The sequence below is a fragment of the Conger conger genome, chromosome 1 (genome assembly GCF_963514075.1).
Source record: "Conger conger chromosome 1, fConCon1.1, whole genome shotgun sequence".
NCBI classification, from domain to species: domain Eukaryota; kingdom Metazoa; phylum Chordata; class Actinopteri; order Anguilliformes; family Congridae; genus Conger; species Conger conger.
The window spans coordinates 17,140,442-17,168,401 of NC_083760.1; the positions used below are offsets into that span (position 1 = coordinate 17,140,442).

General features: G+C 47.8%; 1 protein-coding gene across 5 annotated transcripts; it reads left to right on the forward strand.

The window, feature by feature from the left end:
- Nucleotides 1–27,960, forward strand: ppp2r5eb (protein phosphatase 2, regulatory subunit B', epsilon isoform b). 5 transcript variants are annotated; one of them, XM_061234111.1, is made up of 14 exons: nt 13–460; nt 4,763–4,923; nt 17,788–17,984; nt 19,425–19,526; nt 20,163–20,255; nt 20,517–20,647; nt 20,742–20,801; nt 21,543–21,651; nt 22,016–22,069; nt 22,169–22,219; nt 24,545–24,664; nt 24,894–25,021; nt 25,689–25,790; nt 26,433–27,960. In XM_061234111.1, exons 2-14 carry the CDS (start codon nt 4,767–4,769, stop codon nt 26,530–26,532), a joined length of 1,404 nt encoding a protein of 467 aa, XP_061090095.1. In that variant the 5' UTR covers nt 13–460; nt 4,763–4,766; the 3' UTR covers nt 26,533–27,960. The 5 variants fall into 5 exon arrangements, with proteins under 5 accessions (XP_061090103.1, XP_061090095.1, XP_061090088.1 ...); XM_061234104.1 differs by having other exon boundaries at nt 14–460; nt 4,760–4,923; XM_061234119.1 differs by lacking the exon at nt 26,433–27,960 and having other exon boundaries at nt 1–460; nt 4,760–4,923; nt 25,689–25,794.

The window sequence follows — 27,960 nt, forward strand, 5'->3', positions numbered from 1 at the left end:
AATCCACCAATAGGCAGCGACCTTAGCTCCGAGCTGAACAGCATGGTAGAGTGTGCTTCTGTTATGTGTGCCATGGACTCAGCCCAGTAATATTGACAATAGGGTGAAAAGAGATTGCCCTGAATTAAACAGAGTCAAAAGCAAAATAACCAGAAAACACAGGGGTGCGCTGCAAGCAAGCGATTCTGTAAACTATCAGGGAATGTGATTCATTTATTTTCGTTTTTTTATATATTCGTATTTCGTTATTAATGGGACTCGGAGGATTATTTCGTTAGAAGGTAAAAGGTGCTTGTGGGTTTGGCTGTCTAAAAAAGGCCAAGATAGCTTTTTCTGCTATTGCCGCTGCTAGGAGTGGCTAATTGCACAGGACTGAAAACATCCTAGTATAGCAAGCAAAATACAGTTTAATAGGATCACTCCTTGCCACCATCTCCACTCCAAAACACAGAGGAACAAGGTAAAGTACGATACGGTTCCTTTGCCTTCATGGTATGTGCACTTAATTTGAGTAGCTAGCTTGCTAGCCAGCTAATGTGAGGGGATCTCAGTGTCACGGTATTCGGTTAGTTTTAGCTAGAGCTAGCTAGTACTACAGATGTTCGTAAGCTAGCCACTAACACGTTTGCAAAAACGTAAACATGAAGTATATTCAAACCAGTCCAAAAATAGTAAATTTTGCACTAGCCTCTTGGCGTTAGTAGAAGTCAGACGCTAGCTAACGTTAGCTAGAACATTTGACTTGGGACTGTGTGCTTGTTCGCTAGCTAGCTAGGCCCAGTGGTAGTTTGGGCTAACTTGGCTACCTAGCCATTTTTATCGTTAACGTAAACTCGGTAATCGTATGTAACGGCTTGCATGAAAAGTATAATATCGCGTAGCAAGTGCTAACATTTCTGGATTGACGATAAGTAACGTCTGGATAAGTAGTGCTTGACTTTTTGCTTCATAAGATAGCTAGTTAACTGTGCCCGAAATATGACTTGTTAGGTACTTGTAGCTTAGTAAATGTATGGTTAGGCTAGCTGTCGTTAACCGTAGACAGCGTTGGACAGTTTTACACATCAAAAACTGTCTAACAATAAAAATGCAGAGAACTAGCTAACGGGAGATGGCAACATGGTGCACGGTGCTCCACTCAAGAAGTAACGTTAGCTAACCTGACGCAGAGGATGTGATCAAAATTAAATTGACAGCTAACGTTATCACACGGCTTTTGAGCTTGGTCATCGAACTTGAATGCAGTCTGTAATGTTAACCTGCACTGCGTGAAGCATAGTGCGTTGACATAAGTTTCTTGGATGTGGTTGTGAAGAAAAATGGGCACGACGTTGGACTGACAGGCTTGCTAACATTACATGCTTTCACATAAGATATTTAAGCGCTCATTTGACGCAGTGTATTGCTTGCTGTAAATGGCTCAAATGAATTCGTTGTAGGCGAACTACTGACTACTCATCCGATTTACCACTGACCCTCGCCATTTACTCGGATTGCTATTTGAATCGTGTTTGTAGAATTTCCAAAACCCAGTAGACAAGAGGTGATTGCTAGGTGACCTTACTGTAAATTTCGAAATTTACTAAAATAATCCGTGTTAGGTTTTGCTATGATATAATCCTTACTTGTTGTTATTACTGAAATGTAAATCGCTGACCCTGTTTCCAATTTGCACTCAAGTCATTTAACATATTTAATAAGATAACTTGCTATACAACTGCAAAATTGCCTTTCCCCAGCCGTTGCTAGTAAGTACTTGTGCTCTATTCCACCTGTTTCTTTTAGGTTAATGTGGTCATACTCATATGGGACATTGAGGAGACATTGGGACCATCTTTGGCTTATTGTGTTGCCTAGGTCCATTTCTTTTAATGTGTAATCACGGTGGTGTAATCAGAGTGGATTGGCTTAACCGAGACAGTGTTTTATGGTTTGCTTTTTGTGGGATGCATTTTGAAAAGCCTCAGTTGAGTGTGTTGGAGAACAATGGGAAAGTTGTCGATTTGCCTGAGGCTGGCAGGTACAGGCAGGCGCTATGTTTCCCAGCTGGTCCTTATGGTTAGCGACGTGAGACTTTCCCAGCCTGGAAAGGGCAAATACGCCATTGCTTTTGCCGGCCATGCTGTTGGTAACCACTGATCCCATTTGCATGCACCCTTGTCGATCCCATGCAGAAGCCCAGTACCCTTGTGCTGCACGGCTCTTGTGCTTTTGCCATTGTGACAGGGGAGCTTGCTCTCTGTGTAGGCTCTCCCCTTCAAGCTGTAAATACACACAACAGGCACCGTCCAAGGAAGGTGTGGGCCGTTGCTTGCAAAAAAAGGGGAAGTCGACTTACTTCAGCTGCCCACATGAGTGAGTACTGTAGCTCATTACCTTGGGAACCTTTCAGAGGTGACTCAACACCGTGTGAAGTGCATATTCGTGTGTTAAGAGGATCCCGTTCCTGTGTTTTCACTCGCGTGGGTGTAGTGCGCATGCATGTGTGCGTACACATGGCCCGCAGGCTTTTTCAGGGTTTCTAAAGGTCACATCCAGGCAGGCGAGTGTTCTTTCTACCTGTTGATCTGTGTCCTTTCAGTGTCCCTAAAGTTTATGGCTGGAGATAGGAGCCATGTGCTGGTAATTTCGTCTTTGCACCTCACTCCTGTTCCCTGCCTTTATCAGCTGGTTATGGATGTGCTGCAATGTCTCCCCAGCTGCATTGTGGGATTGTTTGGTCAATGGTGTGCATACATTTTGAACTTTCTGCATTGGGCAGTTGAAGTAGAAGCCCTAACTGAAGCTGCTCCTTATATTCTCAGGCTTTTGCTCGATGCAGAGGGGTAGCCCATCTTCTCCTGTGTTTACAGTCAAAGGAGGGGTGGTGTAGCGTCTTTGTTCTGACCTGTTGACAAGCAGGTGTGTGCCGGGGCTTTTAAACTGGAGTCGAATGCGCGCTTTCACCTGTTGAAGGGCGGCCCTGCCACAGATGGCCAGGTAGGCTGGTCGGGCAGATGGGAGTGGGGGAAATTTGAGCAGAACGATCACCTTATCTGCTGCGTCAGGGTTTTTTGGACGCCTCAGCCCGAGCGCACCAGGAGCTGACGCACAGCAGGGCCCACCTGCTGAACCCCATCTCGCCCGTCTGTGCCCTCCCCCCCCACCTCCTCCAGCGCTTGGTTGGTGGGCCCTTCTCGGAGCGGGGCTAATGCCTGTCAGCTTCCTGTTGCTCTGGGCTGGGGCAGGCCCTTAATCCCCCCTCCCCTGGATGTCATCTGGCTCTTATGTAAGAGGGATGCACGGGAGGAGGACATGCTGCTGTGTGCCAGACAGCCAACCGCTCTTTCTTACTCTTCACTCTGGACCTGGCGTGCGTTCTGTTCTCTAAGTAGCTGCTGACAGTGCTTTGTTGTGACTGAGTGATACGGGGACTTAAGTGCTGTTTAGACCGACCTATCTGAACTGCACAGCAGGCAGTCGATCTGTAGAATTGTGAAAACAAGCGATGACGACCATATGACGGACCTCTGGCAGTTTGTCAGACAGAAATGCCTGGCTCAGGTTGCATAAGTCTAGATATGCCACAATCAGCATGTTTTCTGTAACCTGCATTAACTCACCAAGGGCATAAACAAAGAAAGCGAAGGCACCCTACTAAAACGGTACGTACACAGTTAAGGGCCTGCTCGGTTTTTGGGACATAAGTTTAATGGCTTCCTAGCATTGTGGTTACTGCGCCGTAAAGTGTTTTGAACTCAATGGAGGGGGACCTGTTGAAATGCTAAGCAGACCAAAGTTCTTAAATAACATGCTGCTATTGGATCAGTCTGATTCTTTCTTGCACGTAGTTGGAACTAAAAGGTGCTCTGGCCTCTTAAAACGTCATGGAACAAAAGATAGATTCATGACTGCTGCCTGTAGGCCATATATGCCACCTGTGAGGGTGAGGGGAAACATTGCTATTGTGGACTAGACTATGGGCGTGATCTGCTCTGGCGTGATGGTGCGTGTGTGTTAGCGTTGAGCGGCCCCCATTGTTTTTCGGTGCCACCGTCTCGTCTTCAATCTGTCGTGGGAGCAGCCCGCGGGCCCTGCCCCCTCGCGCTTCCTGCCTCTGCTGCGGCGCGGTGTTGACACACACACCCCGCTTCCTGTTCTGAGCGCGGCTGTGCCGAGCCATGGGCTGCTTTGCTGCTGCTGTGCAGTCCAGCGTAGCGGGGGGAACTTCACAAGGGGCCTGGGCACGGGACCTCCGCCGCGTGCCAAACCGATTCCAACCGATTATGAATGGAGCTGCCGCTCCACATTGTGAATGGGGTTTATACACTCTGGGGTATTATTAGACCGGTAACCCTAAGCTATCACATACTCCCCGGGCCTGCGGTAATGGAGGTCTGTCGAGCTGCCGCTGAGTGTCATCTAGGTTATAAATTTGCTAGGGCCTGATCCTCATCAGTCCCTTTTTCTTTGGTGTTACGGTTAGAGGAGAGGAGCCGAATCTCCGGCTTCTCCTGGGGGTCCTGGGGTCCTGGTCAGAGGCTGGGAATGATTAGCAGGAGCGGGCATGACTGTGTCGGCTGCTCCCCTTTCGCTTCTTACAGCAGCTGTGCTCATACCATCTTTGTGGAGAGTGATTGGTGGTCGTTGTGCATTTATGTGTGTGTGTGTGTGTGTGTGTGTGTGTGTGGTGTGTTTATGCGTGCTTATGCGTGCGTGTGTGTGTTCCCCAGTGATATTCAGGCCTGCACCTGACCCCCTTTTCCCCTCTGTTCTCCAGCAGGGCTATGTCCTCAGCAGCCACTACACCTCCATCAGTGGACAAAGTGGACGGATTTTCCCGGAAGTCTGTCAGGAAGGCCAAACAGAAGAGGTCGCAGAGTTCCTCGCAGTTCCGGTCTCAGGGCAAACCCATTGAGCTCACCCCTTTGCCACTGCTGAAAGGTAAGCCCTCGGCCCTCAGCCCTCCATTACCCACCCACCCCCCAACCAGCATTCAGATGACACTTTACCCCTCAGCCCGCGATTACCCGCCCTCAGCCCGCGATTACGTGCCCTCAGCCCCCGATTACTGACCCACCCCCCAACCAAGGGCTCCACCCCACCAGCATTCAGATGACACTTTACCCCTCAGCTCTGCGATCCTCAATTCATGGTCCTCGAGGGCTGAGAACAGCTGGTTATCTGCCCTCCCTTTACCTGGGAGCCAGGTGTGAAGACAGTCTGGCCAATCTGTAGCACTAATTCTTCAGTTACCTGGGAGAAAAGCAAGCCTGGGCTGGATTTGGATTCAAGGGCCTGATTCGATGATCCCTGCCATAGGTTTGTACCTGGCTTTATGCTCATTGAATAGGCATCAACCACCAGTTGAGGCGATCCTGCAAACATAGTCTCAGTTCTGTGTAAAAAGGAAAGCCACAGACTGCTGCTGCTGATAACATCTTTCTCTGTTTGCGGCATACTCTCTTTGTGACACGCGTTCTCAAGCTTCTGCGTCGCACAGAACGAGCGCTCGGAGGGGGGGGGGGGGGGGGAAGGGTCCTGAGAAGGCGCATTAAACTGCATGTTAGATGTGCATGTTTCATGGATGGCCATTTCCATGCAGCGAGGTGGAAATATCTCTTCCAGCGGTATTGGAACAAGAACCCCTGTATGACGAGAGCTCTTTCCTCTAAGGCCGTTCTCAAGAGGAAGCGTGTGTTTCGGTGTAACATGACCGTGTTCTCATGGTGTGAGCACGCAGTGGGTGCAGCGGGACTGGGTGCGCTGGCTTTTCGTGTTTTTGCAGGTAGTGCAGTTCAGTGTGCAGTCCCTCTCGGTTCGGCCCGTTCTGTACTGTGGACGTTGGTTGCCTGAGATCCGGGCGGCTAGCGAGAGTGGTCTGCCTACATTCCTGCTCTCCGTCTGAAAATGGCGCTAGCTACAACCCCATGTTCTCTAGGGTGAGAGATTTGGAAAAGGTGAAGAAGACTCATCCAGCCTAAAGACAGCTAGGATGCTGCGATCCCCTTCTTAGGCTGTGCACTGTGCACTCTGTAAAAATTGGATATCGTGGCGAGATGATTACATCCTCATTCGGTCGTGTCATCAGAACATTATGAAACGTTGTATCAAGCCAATAAGCATGCAAGTCATTTCACTACAAATTCTTATACCTGTATTAATTTAAGCTCTGCTACCCAACAAGTCATAAGAATGAATGTTCAAGCATTTGCCACTTAAAAATTTCATACTGCATTATCCTGTAGCTATCTTAAATGCATCCTGCAATAGGTTAACACCAAAAAATCTGCATGTGTGTTGGTTTGAGTTTTAGGAGTGATGGAGAGGAAGAATGATGTTTCTTGTCATGTTAAAGGCCCTTTCTCATTGCCTGCTTATGCTATTGATAAATGTGGGTTTTGTCATTAAAGAGAAATTGATCTTGTGGCTTCCCCCATGTTAAGGGATATTAATGTAGCGGCCTGTAGCATAGTGGTTAAGGTACATGACTGGGATGCTCAAGGTCGGTGGTTCGATCCCCGGTGAAGCCACAATAAGATCCGCACAGCCGATGCCTTAACCCTGCATTGCTCCCGGGGAGGATTGTCTCCTGCTTAGTCTAATCAACCGTATGTCGCTAAGAGCGTCTGCCAAATGCCATTAATGTAATGTAATATTCTGCTCTAAGCATACAGACTCGCACAGGTACCGTGTGTCATTAGCACTAGCAGCGCTCTGCTCGGCAGGTAAGTTGCAGCTGCTATGTGTTACTATAAACGCCGGCAGTATTTACAGTCACTGCAATTAGTTGCTGCTAAAAGCCAACACCCCAGTGTTCAATGTCTGTGGTGATAAATTTCACGCTCATCTCCATGGAGATACTCATGGACACGTAGCTATTTTACATCATGCTTTGTTCAGCAGATGGCTGTGTTCAGTGCGATTACATGGCTAGTCTTTCTGCATTTTCCGCAATGTAGCGGTTGCTGGTGCCTCGGTTATTTTTCCGGTGGTTAACAGTGGAATAAATTATGATACAAACATGAGAGAATGAAGGTTATTGTAAGTTGGCTGTGTTCTCTGAAGCCCTGTAGGTGTTGTTACTTTTAGATTCTGTTTGCATGTGCTACCAGTACAGGGAAATGGATTGTTGTAGTTGCTCTCTGAAAATCCTTGTATTACAGTCTGTTCTAGCTTGTTTCATGCAAATGCCTGTGGATCGCAATGTGAAGATAATGTGGATTTATTCAACTACCAAGTCCATGCTTATGTCAGAGATGGGCACTGCTTCTGCATCTCATTCCCGCACATCTATCTGTGTATGTAAATGGAATCCGAGCATAGTGTATGCTTTGATCAATATTCATAGAAAAGGCCATTTCGCTCCTGTATATTAATTTAGCTCATTTTAAGATTAGCCTTATTTTGGGATGCTCATGGTGTGAGTCCTTCATTTTTTTCCCTTCATCTTCATAGCCTGTTGTTTTAGACATGGAGGATGAGTATGTGAGATTTCTGGGAGCAGGATTGCAGAAGCAATGCTGCATTTCCATGTGATGAACGCTGAACAGTACGTGGGCACACCAGACCAGAGGGGAAAATGTACCGAGGTCCGCATTAGCATTTCTGGCGGAATCACAGATTCCGAGCTGTCATCTGTGAGCCATGAGAATGACAGCAGCAGGAGCCATTCACGAGATCGGCCCACGATTGCAGAGACGCCGCGCAGGAGCGTGCCAGCCGATTCCACCGACGGGGCCGTTTGCATACCCCGACTTTACCTGCGCTCTGACCGTGAACTCGGCCTCGTTTGAATTTGTCAGTGCTGGCTGAATTCCTAATGCAGGGTAAAGTGAAAAAAAGAAAGCCTTTGTTTATTTTAATCGATGCTGTTGTTGTGTCTGCGGAGGTCAGGCCCATGTCAGTTTATAAAGGAACAAACGACAAAGGTGGTGCTGTGGTGAAGGATAAGATTTGAACAGTGCTGTAGCCAAGCCACACTACAGCCCACATTTTTGAATAAGGCCATCTACCTCAGAGATCACAGTGTCTCTGATGGACGGGCAGTATCGTTTACTGCGTGTCGTATGCACATATTGTGTGTCGCTGTGGATGAAAGCGCCTGGCAAATAAAATGTAATGTGCTGTACACCGGCACCTGGGGCCAGCCTGTGTGTGACCGTCCCCTGAGCGTGAGCGGGCCGCCGTCAGCAGCCTGCACCGCAGTCGAGGGCCAGTCGAGGGGCCCTCTGCTGTGTCCTGGAGCTTCACCCTCTCAGTGTGGTGTGTGTCAGTCACCCAGCACAGTTGTGGTGAATCACGGACCCTTGGTAAATGGTAAAGTTGGCATTTATATAGCACCTTTGTCCAAAGTACTGTGCATTTGATGCATTCACCCATTCATACACACACTCCAACGACGATTGGCTGCCATGCAAGGCACCAACCAGCTCGTCAGGAGCATTTGGGGGCTTAGGTGTCTTACTCAGGGACCCTTTTACACACTTTGGACCGGCAGCCATCCGACTGCTGGACGACTGCTCTTACCGCCTGAGCCTATGTCGCCCCCTTCTTAAGGTTTGGAGACGTACAAGGACAGAGGGAATGTAGCCAGGCCGGGATCTGAATCAGAACATTCTCCAAGCGCAATCCTCCCTGAGATGCACTTAATGAGGATATTCGGTGTGAGGTACTGTGGTCAGATATCTGAATGTCAGGCCATGACCTCCTTGGAGGATAGTTCACTTTGTATCTACTTAAGATAATTAGTCCCTTATAAAGCGGCTGGGTCAGCCAGGGTTTGTGAAGAGTGTGTAGGCCAATTGGTACATTGCTTCAGCACTGAATTACAGCTACCCCATAGACATTCAGAGAACTTGGTTTTCAGAACTCTTGTAAGGGGCAGCTTAGATGATGCTGGTGAGAATACTGCAAGTAAACACAAAGTAAAGTTTTTTTTTTTGTTTTTTTTTTCTTCAGTGGAGAATTTCAGCACAATAATATATTTTCCCTGTAATGGACCCAACTACAGTTGCTAGGTGGTGCTTCTTTTTGCAGTTCACTTGCTGCCTTTCATCACCCAACTTCAATGCGGACCTTCGATGACCTTGAGAGTATCTGTGGACATATAAATATCCTGTGGTTGTGGCAGCCTTTGTGAAAGTGGCAGTGCATGAAAGCATCAGATACCATATTGTGCCTAAGGTCTGTAGTTGTGAAAGAGGTCTTTTCATTCTGAGCGTTTGACTTACGTAAGCACATGCTGTGTTGAGGTCTTGCGTGTGCAAGCGCTCCCACCCGTGCTCGCTGTGTTGCAAACAGACATGCCCTTCCCGTAGGTGGCTCCACATCAGAGGTTATAGTGGGCATATGCTTTCACTTTAAACCCCGCATTGCCTCCTCTCCCTTCAAAGACTCCTCCTGCCCTCTCTGCATGGCTTTGATGGGTAAAGCCACCATTTTATTGCGGGCTGTCTGAAATTGGTTCTTTTGAACCTTTTGAGCCGGCGTGAGAGTGAAGCTAAATGGTCACGGCGGCCATCTTGCCATGCGCGTATCTGGCAGTGCACTCTGTTGGAAGATTCTAGATGGAGGGGAGCTGAGGCGGGAGGGCAGGAAACTGCTCCTCTTCCGTGGCCTTTTGCCTGTGTCCTGTGCCTGTACTGTGCTGCGGAAACCTTTAGTTCGACACAAGCCCTGCCAGGCCTTGAACTACTTGCCTTCCCACAGTATCAGATGTTTTTGTGGATGGTTGCAGACAGCCTCACATTGCGAACAGTTCACAGCCTCCATGTTAGCAGTGTGAGGCTTCTCTGATGCTGCCACCAACTTGGCAGGATTTAGGTTCACTTTTTTACTTTCTCATAGGTCAGCCAGTGGTCGCAATAGCCCATGGACTGCTGCATCTTAAATAAATATTCATGGAAATATGATGATCAATAAACAGCACAGACCATGTGGTTCAAGTCTGGGTCATCTCCATTTGTAATACAAATTAAGAAAAAAAAGAAAAAAAAAAGACCTTGGAATATCTGCATTTATAGAACGCATTGTGTGTTTTCCCCCTGCGTTTTTGCTCAGTTTTTCTGTGTAAAAAACACAGAATCATGTGCTAGTGCAACCCCTGGTCATGCAGTGGTAGCCAGATACAGAGAAGAATGGTTTATTTTTATGGGCTGTAGGTTGGTTGTACTTCTCTCATTGACATATGGAAAACGTAAAGTGTAAAGCATCTATTGGAATGGGGGCAGGGGTTCAAATACAAGCTGGTTTTGTCTGTGTAAGGTCAGCCTCCTATGCATACTAAGCAGTGTCTGAAAAACTTTAAATATTCCTTCACGGAGGTTATGGGAAGTGTAGTCCACAGTCTATCTAATGACTTCAGCAATTCCTTTTGCTGTTGCAGAATGCTTTGTTGCCCTCTCTGCCTCAGCTTGGTAGGAGATAAAATTCAGGGTGTGGCGTGCTGCAAGTTTAATCGGAGGGGCTGTGCGTGTGTTGGCAACTCTAGCAGCCCATCTCAATGACAGTGTGCACAGCATGGATCCCCGCTGGCTCCTGAAACCCTGGAGACGCTGCTGGCTACGTGCTAGCGCACCACACACCTTTTCCCATCCTTCCCTGCTGCTCTTCCTGTTTGTAGCTCAAACAGGTCAGCTGATTCTTTAAGCTTCGGTTGTGGGTAGCTTTTTCAAAGAGCATCTTGGCTAATTCATGGGTGATGCAATGCCGAAACTGGAGTAGCTCTTGTGAAATTGCCCTTGCCCATGCGTTGGGTCTGTTTGATTTCCGTGAGATTGTCTGTCCGTCTGTCCATCCCGTCCTCAGCTGAGAGAGGAAGAGTGTGAGGTTTGGCTTGTGGCCTGCAGACGAGGAAAGAGTAAGTCTTTATGATGCAAGACAGAGTGACAGCAGGAGGAAGAAGGCCGTCCAAAAGCAGGCCAGATCAGGACAGGCCGTCGACTCTCCACACAGCCTCCGCCAAAAACACTTACGATTCCCACATTCCCACAATCCCTTTCTCTCCGCCCGCCTCGGGGCGGCCGTCCCAGCGTCCCTCAGCACATCCGCGGTGCTCGCCGGGGCAGGGCAGGGCAGGGCAGGGCACGGTTGTTAGAGCGCTAAAATAAGACCCACCCCTCTCCACTGCGAGGAAGACGGATGGCCGCTACCCTGACCTCATGAGCCGAAATAAAAGCAGAGGGCATAAATAGAAGGCGCGCAGAGGGGAAGAGTCAGAGTCCATCGCAGGCTGGGGAGCAGCTCCACGGCTTTTCCGCGTCCTCCTTTCCCTCTTTTCCTTTTTCCCCTTCAGTCAGCTCTCTCTCTCTCTCTCTCCCTCCGTCCCGGCCCCCCTCCCCGCAGGGGTAACCCGACCCCCGGGGTGTCTCTTTACAGCTCCTTCGCGTCCCACCACTTCCAAACAAGCGTCAGTGCGCGACTCGCCGCTCAAGACTTTACTTGCGGCCCTCGAGACGGCTGTTTTTACTGGCCGCGATCCTCCAGAGAGCCGGGAGCCGGATTTGAGTGAGTCTGCCGCCTCTAGCACCAGGGCCGTTGGCCTGCTGGCGCGGGACGCCTCGGTCCAGCCGCGCTCCAACGCTGGTCACTGCTGCGCATGTTCAGGAGCTTGCCGTGCGCTGCTGCCGTGGAGGGCGGGCGGGGAGGAGAGCCGTGTTTTGGGGGAGGCCCCGGTCGGCCCTCGGTCGGCCCTCGGTCGGCCCTTGTTGTGGCGAAGAGCGTTTTCTGCCGCAGGCTGCCGTGGCAACACTCCCCTTGGCACGGGTGGGACGCCTCTCTGTTTTCGCCATTACGGGTGTGCAGTAGGGCAGGGTGGAACGGGCACCCCTCCAGCCTCCCCGGCCCGGCCCAGCCCCGCGTCTGAGGGAGGCATCCGTCCTTCAGAGGATGTTTCTGGAGCAGAGGTCGCAGGCCACTTTGGCCGGTGGAATGCGAGGTATTTGGACACGTCCGCCTTTCTTCGCCCTGAAACGCTCGCGAGCGGTGTGTTTTCCGCGGCGGGAGACCGTGAGGAAGCAGGGCGGGGTGACGGAGGAGGAGCCGTGCCGCGTCGATGCTGTGGTCGCCGCGTAGCCGCATGCAGTTCGCGGTTGCACGTGCAAGCGCGGCTTTGACAGCGCTGATGGAGAGGACGTTTCTGAGAAACACCAGGCATGCCACCCCTGGAGCGCTACAACCGCCGTTTCCCCTGGAGACGGAGAACGAGACGTGCTTCTGTGGTTGCCCAGCATGCAAAGTGCTTTATTTAGCTTCTCAGGATTGCTTAGGTTCTACTTCCTGATACGTGGTTGTTGCCTCAAACATGTTTTTCTCAGTCGGTTGTACATGTGCCTTTTTTACGACAATAACATGTGGATGGTTAAAAAAAGGCATGCAACCCTTTTTTTATTTATAGGTTGTTATAATATATACTTTCTTGGCCTCTCCACTTGATCAAAGACTGGTTAAAACGACAGCATTAAAATGGCAGCATATCACATTCAAGGCGCAGTCTATGATGGACTGAAGTCATGTTACCCCAGATGGCATTTCAAGCCACGTGCTTGTCTTTTTGTACACAAGGGAAAGATTAGTACACACATCACTCCTCACCTTTAGTTGTAGGAAATGCTAATTATTAATAGTCTGGCCCAGAGTTGAGACGTGTGGAGATTCAGGTTAGGTGGCCCCTGGGGTTACAACCAGGTCAGTCTCCTGACAGTTCGAGTGGACTGTCCTGAATCGGTGGATGCTGATCTTTGTACAAATGTACATTAATATGGCCTTGTATCAGGGAAGGGAACTGGCCTTGTAACATACAGGTTGCAGGCTTGATTTCCAGGTATGAACAACACTGCTGTTGTGCCCTTGAGCAAAGTGTTTAATCTAAATGGCTTCAGTAAAGTATCCAGCTGTATTATAGTGTTTACTCTGTATAGATGATAGAAGAAAGTTGTGCAAGTCACTCTGGATTACAGCCTCCGCTAAAATCCTGTAATGTAATGTTTCTGATCAAATTTAGAACCAGGTGCACGTATATATTGAGCCAATAACCTTTACACAAGTTATTTTGTGGCGATTGTCTTTGCACAGCGTAAATACTGGCTCCATCTGCCATTCCCTGCTGACCATTAAATACATCGTCTCGCCTACCCATTTTTCCAGGTTCCTATTCACTCCCTTCATAGTTTAAAAGCACAAACTAACTACGGAGGATAACCGATCGACAAAAGAGTACTAACGTCTGCTGTTTTCAGGTTTAATTTAGCGATGGAGGATCTATTTTCAGATTGGCCACTGCGTAGAAATACAGCAAGCTGTAGTTGTATTTTTATTTGCATCACATAGTATTCACGCTATGCAAATATGATGGGGTAAGCAATATGGTGAGGAAGACTCTGTACTGTCTTCCTCACTGGGAACAGTATCTATAAGAATGTCATCTCATTTAGCAGATTCTAATAAGTAGTCTACTATTAATTCTTCAAAATTAGGTTTATACAGTGTAAAAATAATTTAGTGGGAATGAATTGGTGCAAGTAAGTTGTTTACACTTTACAAGTGATCACTCTTAATGATGTGGGAGTATTGTTGCATATCTCCTAGGTCTGTAGCCGTAGTCTTTGTGTACAAAGATCACGGCTTTGTACTGGCAGTTTTTTCTCTGTTGGGAGCCCTAGACCCATTGGTTCTTGGTGCTGGTTACCAAAGATAACATTTAAGGTCAAGTTTAGCAGGAAACTTGCGTGTTTTTAATATAAAACTTTCTCTGTAGGCTCTGCCTTTAATCATTAAATGAAATATATTGTCATTCTCACTTTAAAATGGCAGAATAATCACCTCATTAATATGGCTCAGTATTCAATAAATATTGCGCGTATTTGATGTTGAACGTCAGATAGACACAGTACATTTTGCAGTGTACCAGCCACAAACTGGAGTGCTCTCTTCCAGGGAAGTGTAGCTGCTCCCTCTCCATGGAGATCTTATACGGCAATATAATTGTACACCAGCGAGGGGACCAGCGGCAGCTGTGGACTGGATTCTTTCCGTCAGGTGTTTGTCGGTGTTTTTGCTGTGCGTGTTATGCAGGTTGACCTTCAGGCTTGGCTTGGGCCTGCTTGGTCACCTGCTGAACCACACACACCTGCTTGCTCAGCTCGTTTTCTCCAGCGGTAATCCAAGCCCAGGCAGTCACACAGCAGCGCTTTTATAGACCGGGGATTTCCCCCGCCTCGGGCAGCCGCTCCGCCTGGTTGGAACTCGCTCCGGGCCACAGACGCCAGTGCAGGACGCTGTCTGGATCCGGCGGGGGGAGTGTTGCTGTCCCTTTCTGGTTGGGGGAGGTGACCACGGCACCCTCTGTCCCTTGCTCTGGTGTATGACTGCAGGTTTTTATTTTATTTTACGTTGAGCTGACTGCAACCCTCAGGCCACCTGGACTGTATCTATACGTGTACTGCACTGAGTCCACCAGAGGCTCTGCCTCTCGCTGGGGGCGGTGAATTAAAGGGGATTGGCTGCTTGCACCTGGTCAGTGCCTTACCGACCAATGAGGGACTGATGTTTCGGCTGGGCTGGATGCTGTGAATGAACAGCAACCTGAATGCAGACTTGCGCACCGTGTGGGGTTGTACTTTTTTCAGTATGTTATGAATAACGAATAAGCGATTACGAATATAATATTGAAGTTATGAGTGATAATCCATTAAACTGGTTGCGTGTACAGTAATTCAGTAATGCTGTAGTTCATTTGGTTCCACTCCACTGCGACAGACGGGTAAGTGTTTCACATCAACGTGAGCTCATTGTCCCATTTATAATGGGTGTCATACGACAGCGCTGTGTGCACGGCTAATCGCGGCATTAATAATGTGTGCAAAATGAATTACTTTCATTAAACTTGCATGAATAGTGGTTTTTAAGGTTTGCTCATTTAACACTGGGCTCATTGCAGTTCAGATGTTCTTTTGGCATCGTTGCCCTTAATTTATTTCGGGTCGGTCGTGTCACTCATTCAGCCGGGAGATGCACTGCAAACATCCCCAGGCATTAAAGTCAGTCATTGACTCAGTTCCTGGTGTACAGTCAAGGAGGTTGGGGGGGCTGAAGGTCATTTTGTGAGGGGGTTGTGTTGTATCATCAGCCCCTTCCAGAGGTGGAAAGTCCAGTGGTCAGAAAGTAAAAGTCCTGCCGTGTGTCTCTTCCATCCGTGAATTCAGCCAGCTGATTTCACTCTCTCCTGGCTGGTGCCATTAGCAAATTCAGGTGATTGGAACAAAACACTGGGAAGGACTTTTACTTTCTGAACCCGGAGTTTCCACCTCTGGCGCCGTCATCTCTCTGAAGTACGGCGGTAGAGCTGAAAACTAAGAGGGTTTTTCCCCAGCCTCCTAGAGCTCACAGTGCACTCAGAGGCCTGTGGAAGCGGTGGTCACAGGTCGTTCCCTTATGAGTGAGCAGGGCCTAGGACTCGCTCTCATTGCCTCTCTGTAGTATATTATGGGAGAGGCAGCACTATCCTCTACCTGAGTTCTATTGTTCTCTTCTCCCTCTGCCGCCCTACCTGTTCAGAGTGTATCGAAGGTAAACGTTTTGGTAACGAACTCGCGTTAAATAAACAGCTCCTTCTTTGCGATTGTTTGCCGTCACGGCCAATAGACATTTCCTTCTTCTCATGAGTGTTAGGCAGTCCTTTCCGTAAACCGAAACGGGTACAGTGCCCTCAGAAGGGTTTCAGCCTTCGCCATGGTCACCGTCGACTTCCCACTTTGCTACGAGCCGTTGCTGCCGAACGTCGAAGTGCGCCAGCCGCGCTCCGCCTGGCGAAGTTCAAACGGCCCTGATCCCGCCCCGCCCCTCCCTCAGGAAGGCCTCCGCTGTGCCCGTCACTGCTGGGGTCGCTCGGGCGGAGGGAAGAGGCGAAGGGAGCTCGTTAATCCGGAATGAAATTGGGCCGCGCATCAATGCGGGAAGTGGCGCGCGATGGGAGCGCGGACCGGCGTGGGCCTTGCAGGAGTTGTAGGCTGGCACAGCAGAAGCCCGAAGGGGATTACGATCTCCTCCGTGATTATCTTGGCTATTAATAGTTCCCTTTAAGGCCATTCAGATTCTCTGTAGCGTTTGAGGGACCGGGAGAAGTGGCGGCTGGTTGAGTAATTCCGCCCCTCAGGAAATGGAAGGCGGATGGCTGCAATGCGTACACACCGGTGCGTTGACGCGTCGCAGATTCTGGATGGGTTGCGCTGCTGCCCTGGCTCCACCTTCAGCTCGGCCCTGTAGCAGGCTGGGTGACGGTGACAACAGGTGATTCCATCATGTTGCAGGCCTGTTATTTTTTCTCTCCTGGTTGAAATTCCCAGTTGAATATGACCACCAGCGGTTTGCTCTGTTTTGCATTATTGGCGCGTTCTCCCTCTCCCTTTCCCTTCTGGAGGAAAATAGCAGTAACCCTGAGTTCATGCTTCCTGTTGCCCTGTGAGTTTCCTGTTTTTTTTTATTTGGAGGACCATCTTGCTGCAGTCCTTCAGAGGAAAGAAGGGCCTCCAGTCTCTGTTTTGCTGAGCTGCATCACTCTGTGAAGTAGCCTGGTTGTCCCTGCCTGTCCGCTCTTCCTGTTCGCCCCCCACTCTCCATGTCCCTTCTGTGAATGCCGGGTACCCCTCTCCCAGTCCTCCTTTCCTTTTCCTCGGACAGCGAAGGGATTTTTGGAGTGGAACTGTTTCCTAGGCTGGCTTGGTTCTCCCACTAAATATCAGACCCCAGCTTGGGTTGGGTGGAGAGGACTGGAGGTGCACTAGATAGTGCTGTTAACTGAAAAGTCATACGTCAGCATGCGTCATCCGGCTTGTAAATGCAAAGAAGCTGACTGAGGTTATGTAATGCTTATATACAGGCTTATATATGGATTCCCCTGCCAGTTCCAGCCCCCTCGGTTCAACTAACACCTAAACACACTTCAAATGGCCGCTAGGTGTTTATTTAGGGAACTAAATATCGAGGAATATTTATATCTACTCTACACTCACTGCCCTCCCTGTCGAGCATTCCCATCTTTTTTTAACCGTCTTCGCACTGTCTTCTGTTACTTCACTCGATTTCTCTGATCCCTCTCTCCGTTTCCTCTGCTCTCTCTTTTTGTTCTTTCTGTTTTCCCTCTGCTGTTTCCCTCTTCTTTTTTCTGTTCTCTCCCTGTGTTCTCTCTCTTCTCCCTCTTATCTCTCAGTTCTTTCTGTTCTTACTGCTCTCCCTCTACTTTCTGTTTTCCTCCTCTGTTCTTTTTGTTCTCTGTTCTCTCTGTGGTCTCTCTGTTCACTCTTTTCCCTCTGCTCTCTGTTCTTTCCCTCTACTTTTTTTCTGTTCTCACTCTCTGTTCTCTCTCTCTGCTCTCTCTCTCTGCTCTCTCTCTCTGCTCTCTCTCTCTGCTCACTCTGCTCTCTTGCTGTCCGTGTCCCTCTCAGCAGTCAGTGGTTCAGTCAGTGGTTCAGTCAGTGGTTCAGTGAGTGGTTCAGTCAGTGGTTGACGTGGCTCTGCTCTCTCTCTGTTCTCTTGCTGTCCGTGTCCCTCTCAGCAGTCAGTGATTCAGTCAGTGGTTCAGTCAGTGGTTGACGTGGCTCTGCTCTCTCTCTGTTCTCTTGCTGTCCGTGTCCCTCTCAGCAGTCACTGGTTCAGTCAGTGGTTCAGTCAGTGGTTGACGTGGCTCTGCTCTCTCTCTGTTCTCTTGCTGTTCTCTTGCTGTTCTCTTGCTGTTCTCTTGCTGTCCGTGTCCCTCTCAGCAGTCAGTGGTTCAGTCAGTGGTTGACGTGGCTCTGCTGTCTCTCCCTGCAGACGTCCCTGCCCCGGAGCAGCCGGAGCTGTTCCTGAAGAAGCTGCAGCAGTGCTGTACAGTGTTCGACTTCATGGACACGCTGTCCGACCTCAAGATGAAGGAGTACAAGCGCTCCACGCTCAACGAGCTGGTGGACTACGTCACTGTCAGCCGGGGGTACCTGACGGAGCAGGCCTACCCCGAGGTCGTCAAAATGGTGAGCGCACGGACGTGTGTGTTCGCTCGCCTTCAAATGCACACACAATGGGATGGAAGAGACCGGCGAGAGTTGAGCTTAGAGCAGTGGCCTCCAACCCTGGTCCTGGAGAGCCACTGCGCCCCCTTGTTTCTCTGCACTTAATCAATTAGAGCAGTTGAAAACCAACTGACCCAGCAGCTCTCCAGGACCAAGGTTGGAGTCCACTGAGAATCCTCCTGTCTGAAACCACTGGTCATGACTGCCCCCAGAGCGAAAGCCTCGCTCGTTAAAAAACATTTATTTGGCACGTCTCCGTTATCCATAGCGATGTACTATGAGTGCGTTACCGAACCGGTCATTGTACAACGACAGAACTTCAGATGAGGGGCAATTCACAAAACATTGCTTGTCCATGGCCATCGATATCAAGTAGTTCTCTTGGTAGTGAAGTTACACCATGTCAGACTAGAAGCAAGGTCGTTGTTTTTAGAATTATGGTAAAGAACTACGACATTAAGACGGAGACATAGAGTGGAACATGAGTGATACTAGAATTATGGGTAATCCTGCAGAGGAGTAGTGTTAGAAGTAAACCTGACTGTCTGAATGTATATGTTCCACCCTGTGCTGTTGATAAAGACTAAAAGGCGGTGGCACTCTGCCCACAGAGTGCAGGTTGTAGTTATTAATTCCTGTACTGCCAGAGTTTCCTGTGGGCGCAGGGCTGTGGGAGGAGAGGGCTAAATATAAATATTTACCCTAAATATACACCCTGCCGCTCGGCTGCTGAGCCCCCAGACTGAGCCCTGCTCGCCTCGCTGCCACTGCCTGTGGAGACCAGTGTAGGTTGTTGTGGCTGTGTCCGACTGCAGTCACCGTTTCAGTGCGTGCTCACAACGCCGTGTCACCTCGAAAGGTGTTCAGTTCTGTGCATTTTGTGTCATCACGCAGTTCACACAAAACTGCGTGTAAATTCTTTAGGAGTGTTAAGAGAATTTCTGTAATTTGTAATGTTTCTGTAATTGTCAGGTTCGTACTAGTTATCCCTTTATTGTACCCCCTGAGACACTCCAGTCCTGGAGGACCGCAGCGTCTGCTGGTTTTCAGGGTGTTTTCGGCACCAGTGGTTCATTTAAGTCAATGATTGGTTCACTAGGCCTTAATTGGCAGCTGACTCAAACAAAACCACAGAAACCCACAGACTCTGCGGCCCGTTGGGAATTTAGTTAGAGACCCCTGCCCTAACCTAAGATGAGTCTGTTCTCAGTTTGGAGTAAAGCAAAAAACCTGTTTTGTGCGTTAATTTTCCAGTAGGGGGCGACGTGCTACTCTGTAAACGGAAGAAACGGTTGTCTGGCTGAATGTGATTACTGGACTTGCGGTCGCAGTGGGCACAGGACCAGCAGTTGCATAAGTGCCTCTCTCCCTCTGTGTAACATGCCGTTGTCTGTCTTCTAGGTGTCCTACAATATATTCCGGACCCTTCCGCCCAGCGATAGTAATGAGTTTGACCCGGAGGAGGATGAGCCGACGCTCGAGGCCTCATGGCCCCACTTACAGGTACCGAGGAGAGGACGCCGACTCTAGCTATGGTGAAACGTGCAGATAGGCCATTGATTATTCAGCCTGATAGGCTTTCCTTCCCTCGTGTGGAAACCTCCCTGGCTGTGAAGTACATTTTGCTTCTCCTTTTTTTATTTTTTTTTATTGTTTTTATGTTTTGTCTTCTAACATTGTGCTATTTTGGATTGATTTGGAGTCTGTTTCTTTTGATATTTTTTTGGTTTCGGGTTTGACGCGGGTGTACTCTCACCCGTTTTGTGTACTTACTGCTCTGTTTTCCAGGACTCCTTTAGAAATGAGATGCTTATCTCAAGGAGAATCTTCCTGGTAAAACTTTATTTACATTCATTTATTTCATATTTTTTGTTTGGTGTTCTTCTTTTAAATTAAAAACCAAATTCATTCAGTCGACTAAAATTCTTTGAGATAACACCTTTCCAGTCATCCTCCCTGTCCCATCTCTAACCCCCCTGTCACTGTGATGAGATTCAGACTAGCGCCCAGCGCCCCCCTGTGGCCGTTGCCCTTAATGCAGTTTGTTGTGTGCTGTGACCCCCGTCCCCCACAATCCCCCTCCTGCCTCTCCTGAAGCCCCGTCCACCGTCCTGACGTCCTCTCTCTCTGTCTCCACAGCTTGTATACGAGTTCTTCATACGCTTCTTGGAGAGTCAAGAATTCCAGCCCAGCATTGCCAAAAAGTACATAGACCAGAAATTTGTATTACAGGTGAGTAAGAAGGGTACATTTCCCTCACCGCAGTGGCAATGCCGTAAACCATAAAAGCTCTCCGACTGCACTGCTGTGTGCATGGCATTTCAATTAGAGAATGCTGCTTGGATTTGGAGCAAAGCTCTGTAGGTTGTTGTTGGTGGATGAAGTTCCTCTAGTTGGACTATGTGGTCGATATGTCTCTATAGCCAGGTGTCCTGTATGACATTGCTCTGTGGCTTTACATTAACGTCGACGTCTTGACTCTCGTCTCTTCAGCTCCTCGAGCTCTTCGACAGCGAGGACCCCCGGGAGCGAGACTACCTGAAGACAGTCTTACACAGAATTTACGGGAAGTTCCTGGGGCTGCGGGCTTTTATACGAAAACAGATTAATAATATTTTTCTACGGTAAGAGCGTGCGGACTACACCGGCGTGCGTGCACAGTTTGACTAGCCTGTCTGCCTGACTAACTGTCCCTCTTTCACTCTTTCCCCTGTCAAGTTTTGTTTATGAAACTGAACACTTCAACGGAGTAGCTGAGCTGCTGGAGATCTTGGGAAGGTATGCGTGTCTGTATGCAGCTATAACCACACGATGAACCGAACGCTGAAGGCCTATCTGTATGCAGCTATAACCACACTATGAACCAAACGGTGAAGGCCTATCTGTATGCAGTTATAGCCACACTATGAACCGAATGCTGAAGGCCTATCTGTATGCAGTTATAGCCACACTATGAACCGAATGCTGAAGGCCTATCTGTATGCAGCTATAACCACACGATGAACCGAACGCTGAAGGCCTATCTGTATGCAGCTATAACCACACTATGAACCAAACGGTGAAGGCCTATCTGTATGCAGCTATAACCACACTATGAACCGAACGGTGAAGGCCTATCTGTATGCAGATATAACCACACTATGAACCGAACGCTGAAGGCCAGCAGTAAACAGTGAGTGAGTTTTGAAGGTGCCACTCTGTTGCAGTCGCGTGAAGCTGTTGGGCAGCTCTTACAGGCTCGCATAGTGGTGTTCTAAATGACAACAAACTGTCTGCAGCTGCAAGCTGACACATTGCACGTGTTTTGGCACCCACCTCTCCACATGGCCATAAGCGGCGACGCTTGGTGGCACAGTCGCACTCGGGCGAGTGAAGGTTGCCCTGCGTCGCCTGTGAGGGTTTTGCATGTCGGACGAGGCTTGGCGCGACATTCCTCACTGCTGTCGTGTTGTCCGGTAGGACAGGAAGCTGCTCCCTCTCAGCCTCTCTCTCTCTCTCTCTCCCTCCCGCCCCTCTCAGCATAATCAACGGCTTCGCTCTGCCTCTGAAGGCCGAACACAAGCAGTTCCTGGTCAAAGTGTTGATTCCCCTGCACACAGTCCGGAGTCTCTCCCTCTTCCACGCACAGGTAACACGGAAGGCTCTGGACTCGCCTGCGTTTGTATTGGACCTGGCTCGCATACATATTTGTTTTGGATTCAAATACTGAATCCTTCTGTGCTTTGCTGAGCTTGTCTGGGGTATTGGAACCTATGAAGTACTCTCAGAATAGTGCAAACCCTGCTTTCTGGTCCTCTTGGCAGAGTCCATTGCACCAGACACAATCAGTAGAGCACTGAAAGGTATTTCAATACAAAACATTTGACCCAAGTCTGGTTTGTTTGTAACCTGTCTGGCATGTCGTGTACATTTGAATGTCCTGACCTTAAAGTGCATGCTAGTAGCCTGTTCTTATAAAAGCTGAACACCATTTGCTGTCTGTTGTTTTCCAGTTGGCGTATTGTATTGTACAGTTCCTAGAGAAAGACCCAGCACTAACAGAACCAGTAAGTGTTTTATGCCTGGTTAGTGAAACCGGTTTAATTCATTTTATTGCTGAGTGCTTGATTTCACTGCTGTTGCTAACAAATGTTTGTCTCCTTTAGGTCATCAGAGGCTTGCTAAAGTTCTGGCCAAAAACCTGCAGTCAAAAGGAGGTAAAATGGCTACTGTCACCAGCATTTGTCTAAAACAAAGCAGGTCATAGAACTAAAGATATAGAAGTGCATTGGCATTGTTCTCTGGGGAATGAGATGGGTTCCTGTCTGGCTATGTACCTGCTCCCCTGATATTACTTGCGCAAGCGAAGCAGATGGGTTTACAACGCTAAAGAAGGTGTGTCAGACAGGGGACTCCAGTTTCAGTGGAGTTGCACAATGAGGCTGGAATGTGTCAGTCATAGGCCAGAAGGGTGTGACTCCTGACTGGCTGGCTGACGATGTCATGGACCATCATTTCCTGTAAGATGTAAGGAGACTGAAGAGGCCTGGGGCGAAACTTGCCAGCTAGAGTTACATTTCCCTCTACGCACTGCGCTCACTTCCTCACACCACACAGTCCCTCAGACAAGTGCCCATTGTCCCTGCCAGTGATGTTTACTACATATACGTCTTCACTGCAAAAACCTCCCAAAAAATGATTTTAGTCTACTGAGACTTCATCGTATTTCTTTTACTTTTTACTTTTTTTTTTTTTTTTTACTAAAGACAAAAATATGGGCAATGAGGTTAGACCGATTTCCCAATGGAATAAGAATTTCACTTGTCAAGAAAAAATTAACTAATTACAAGCTAATATTCTGTACTTGAGAGAAAAAATATCTTAAGTCTTATTACAAGGCCAAAATGCTTGTTAAGAAAGTCACTTTTTGTGGTGTTCTGATGGTGTTAGAAAAGAAAAGGCAGTCTTTCTTCAAGGCATATATTAACAGAAAATGTTTTGTACTTTGCTAATGACAGTGATAATTATCAATTGCAGCTGTAGGCTTTCCCCAGGTGCATAAGAGTTAATCGCGTTCCGCAATCTGTATCACTGCGAACAATGGGGAGGCGCTGTAAAATGGAGAGCTATTGTGTAGGGCAGGTATGAGGAACAGTTGGTGACTGTGTGCTTTTTATAGCCCTGTCAGGCAGCATCGGTTACAGGTGGTTGGCCGCACATTATTATGAAAACGGTTATATATAATATGAATAAATTGTATTCCGTGTGTTAGTCCAACTCTTCAACAGTAGTCCGATCATAACTTTCGTCAAATACGTTTGCTTACAATTCTTAAGAATAGCAAAATATGTTGCTATTCTGCATTACTCTTTTACTCACACCGACGCATTCTTCTCCTCTGACATGGGAGCACTACACAAACTAAGAACTATGATCCAGTACAGCTGGTTCCTGTTCATGTTTTAGTTGCGTCCCCTTGCAATAAACCCAGCATGACCACTCAGGAGATCGAAAGTTTCATATCGTCTTAATGAAGGTGGACAAACTCCACAAAAAACAGTTTTCTTGAATATTTGTTTGACGTTAGCTTGCTAGCAGTGTGAAGTTCGTCCTTGCTCTCTCCTCAGATTTGGTGCCTAAAATTAATTGCCGGCTGCAGCTGTAAAATATTATTGATGTACTTTTCTTCAAAGGTCTGTCTTACTTCCTAGCCCCTTCTTTGCCGAAGTGGCATTTCATTGATAATCACTTTTGTTCTGGCTGTATTGAATGACTGCCAGTGTAGCAGCAAGGGGGGGGGGACTTTAAGGGAAACAAATGACTTAAGATTCTTGCCAGCTATGCGCAAATATGTGTTAGTTAATCAGCCTAAGAGCAGATATTTTCTTCTACGAAACTTTGACGAGAGTACGAGACTTTTCCCTGTTCCAGGTTGTCTCATCTTTTTAAAGAAATCTGATCTCTCTCAAACATAATATGCTGTGCCTGATGGTGGACTTGCCAGCTCTGTCTGTTTTGCCTGACTCCTGTTAGCCAGTGCTAGCTTAGCCTTTGGCCTAATCTAGCAGAGTTCCATATGACTTCTGGGTCAACCCCACAGGATTGGGCATGGAAAAACAAGCGGGACCAAGTTTTAGTAATTTACTTTCCTGTCCATTGCCCCAGTCCCTGTAGTTCAGGGGTGGAGGGCCAGTATGTGAAGTTTTTTGCTTCTGTCAATTACCCCGGCTAATTGGCTGTATACACAAACGTTCGTAAACTAGATCACCGTAAAATGTTGCAAATAGGGGCACCAGAACAGTCTTCGACTGTCAGTCATGTGTTTATCATGAACTGTGACTAATGTCTGCTGGCGTAGATGTTCGTGTTGAGTCATTAAGGCCAGAAGTTGGCATGAAACGGGTACGGCCCTTGTGCCCACCTCTGCTATAGTCAGAAATCCCCGAGTGAATATTGTCTAATGGTTGCTTTCTGAGCTGGATCAGCAGTTCTGCTCACTTCAGCGGCCTCCTTCACGTCTGTGCCTGCTCATGTCTCCTCAGGTGATGTTCCTGGGGGAGCTGGAGGAGATTTTGGACGTGATCGAGCCCACGCAGTTCGTCAAGATCCAGGAGCCCCTCTTCAAGCAGATCTCCAGATGCGTCTCCAGCCCACACTTTCAGGTCCGTCTCATAGGAGTCTCATCCGTTTTTGGTAAACTTGACTAAAATATGTAATAAAAAAAAAGTCACTTGTCAAGCATACCTCAACTTAAAACAGGCTAATATTTTCTACTTGAGAACTTAAGATGTCTGTCTAAGATCTAAGACAAAAACCCTGATTAAGACAGTGCAGTGAAGCAGTGGAGGTTGTAATGGGCGTGATGAGAGAGGGTACCTCTGTCGCCCCCAGGTGGCTGAGCGCGCCCTGTACTACTGGAACAACGAGTACATCATGAGTCTGATCGAGGAGAACTCCAGCGTCATCCTGCCCATCATGTTCGCCAGCCTCTACAGGATCTCCAAAGAACACTGGAACCCGTGAGTGACAGCCTCGCACTGTCGCCACGGAAACTCTGCTCCAGTCACACAGCCGCCATTTTAAAGAATGTTATCATAATGGCAATTTCACGCACATTTAAATAAAGCAAATCTTATTATTTTTTCTGGGATTTTAGCCTGGTGTGTTTCAGGGGGCAGCCTGTAGCCTAGTGGCTAAGGTACATGGACTGGCACCCGGCCCTTGAGCAAAGCCCTTAACCCCACATTGCTCCAGGGGTGGTTGTACCCTACTTAGTCGAAACAACTGTAAATCGCTTTGGACAAAAGCGACTGATAAATGACTGTAATGTAATGTTACAGTCCTGTTGTCTACCATCTGTGAGCAGTCTGCTGTCCTGGGATGTCTAATCCAAAAAGAGCCACTTTCCATTGGAAAAAGCTTGAGCCAAAGTCATTCTGCAACTCTCTAGAGCTTATCATGTCTATTTATACAACTGAATTCTTTTCTCATTCATGGTCAACCACAGACCTTTAAAACCCAGCCTGCTAATGTGCGTGTTTAATTGGGCGGAATGCGATTCAGTATGAATGCTTGGAGCCTTTTCAGAATATCCTACTAAAAGCCTACTATTGATTCGTCAGTTGTGCTCATCTTTATTTCGCTGTGTTTCTAATCATGATATTTTTCTCTCCGTCTGGTTTCCAGGGCGATTGTAGCGTTAGTCTACAATGTACTGAAAGCATTCATGGAAATGAACAGTACTTTGTTCGATGAACTCACAGCGACGTACAAGTCGGACCGCCAGAGGTAAGACCCTCTAGAATCCCGTTTGTGCTGTGAGGTCATGAATTGCTGTAGGAGGAATAGACCTCTAGTCTAGCAGATGGCTTTTTGTTTCTAATAGAGTGAATATAGTCTTCCTACCATTACCAGCAAATGCCCTTTGTAACTCCCGTATGCACGCACGCATGCATTTTCAGTCAGACCAATGGCAGGGTAGGTAGATGCAGAAGTGCATAAGTCACGGCCTTTGTTGAGCTTTTTTAAATAGGCCTCTGATTCTCTCCTTCCTCAGGGAGAGTGCAGTTGTTAAGTGGGCCTCTGATTCTCTCCTTTCTCAGAGTGCAGTTGTTAAACAGTCCCTCTGGTTCCCTCTCTCCTTCCTCAGGGAGAGTGCAGTTGTTAAATGGGCCTCAGATTCTCTCCTTCCTCAGGGTGAGCGCAGTTGTAAAATGGGCCCGATTCTCTCCTTCCTGAGGGAGAGTGCCATTGTTAAACAGTCCCTCTGCTTCCCTCTCTCCTTCCTCAGGGAGAGGACAGTTATTAAATTGGCCTCTGATTCTCTCCTTCCTCAGAGAGTGCAGTTGTTAAATGTCCATCTGATTCCCTCTCTCCTTCCTCAGATAGAGTGCAGTTGTTAAATGGGCCTTTCCCTCTCTCCTTCCGCAGGGAGAAGAAGAAGGAGAAGGAGCGGGAGGAGCTGTGGAAGAAGCTGGAGGACCTGGAACTGAAGCGGGGGCTTCGGAGCGACGGGATCATTCCCACTTAACCCCGGCGGGCGCCGAACCGCCCCGCCCCGCCCATCCCGGCCCCCGCCACGGCCAGATGGAGCAACCGTTCTTTTTTTTCTTTTTTTTTTCCTGTATTGTGCGACTTACTTTACGGTAGATTTCACACGTCTGTTTCATTATTTCAACAGCACTGTAAATAACTTTTTTTTTTTCTTTTCCCTTAAAATATTACAACGAAGAAAAAAACAAAATAAAGAAAAATGAAGAAAAAAAAAACTTAAAAACGAGAAAAAGGAACTTGTCGGAGGATAAAAAGAGACTTTGGACAGTAGGACTCGAAACAAACTTCTGTATAAAAAAAACAAAACTAAGAAAAAAAAACAAAGAGAAAAATCCATTTTAAAAAAAGAAAGGTAATTGTTTTAAACCTTCATCCTGTCTCCCTCCCCCTCTCCTGGTCCCAGCTCTCTCTCCAAGGTGCGCTCGTACCTTTACCTCTTTGGAGGGCTGCGTTCCTGACTGTGCAGAACACGGGGTCTCTTCAGGAGGCAGGCGGGGGGTCTACGCTTGGCCCGAAACGCGAGGATGCTCCCCGCCCCCTCCTCTCCCCAACTGCGCCAGATCCATTAGTCTGAAGGAAGAAAAGAAAAATGAATTCATCAAGCCCCCCCCCCCCCTCCTTCCACCCCAGATTCCTGCATCGGTCTGGGCAGTAACAGAAAAAAAAAAAAGGAAAATAAATTATTGCACACGTTCGTTTTCTTCCCTCTTACTTTATTTTCTGTTTGCTCTGAGATGTTTGTGCGTGTCTGACCAAGCCGCCCGTTGATTTTGTCGGATCTTTATTGTTTCTTTGGTTCCTGTCCTTTTCTCTTCAGTACCAGGTGGTGCCGGTCTGGTACTGGTACCATTGATCAGTAACCTGTAAAGATGAACATGTTAACAACCGCAAGCTGTAGAGGTTCCCAAGTTAGTGGTGAACTTGTGAAACTCATGTATTGTGAAAAGGAACACTATTTGTGTCAGTTCTTCACAGTATTAAGAATCTGTATATTGTTAATGAATGCAGTACATTGATATCTTGTATCTTGTAGTAATTTAGCTTATATTTTCTTAGGAACAGTTGAGGAGTATCCAGTATATAAAGTGGTATAATGGAACAAGACTTCCTGGTTTTATGATGCTGTTTTCTCCCCTTTTCCTTTTTTTATTAAGTTCCTTTTGGTCATATGATTTTTTTTAAAGGGGTGGATTGCAGGAAGTGGGGAGGGGGGTATGGGGAGGATTCAACATCGTGATCAAATCTACAGTAACAACTGCGTTATCGACCCCATTCAAACTCAATGTGTGCTTTAGGACGGCCCAGATATAATACAATTAAAAACAAACAAAGGGTTGGTTAAATAAAAATGTCTAATTATTTTAAAAAATAAAGAGATATTAAATTAAACCTGTTTTCTGATAAA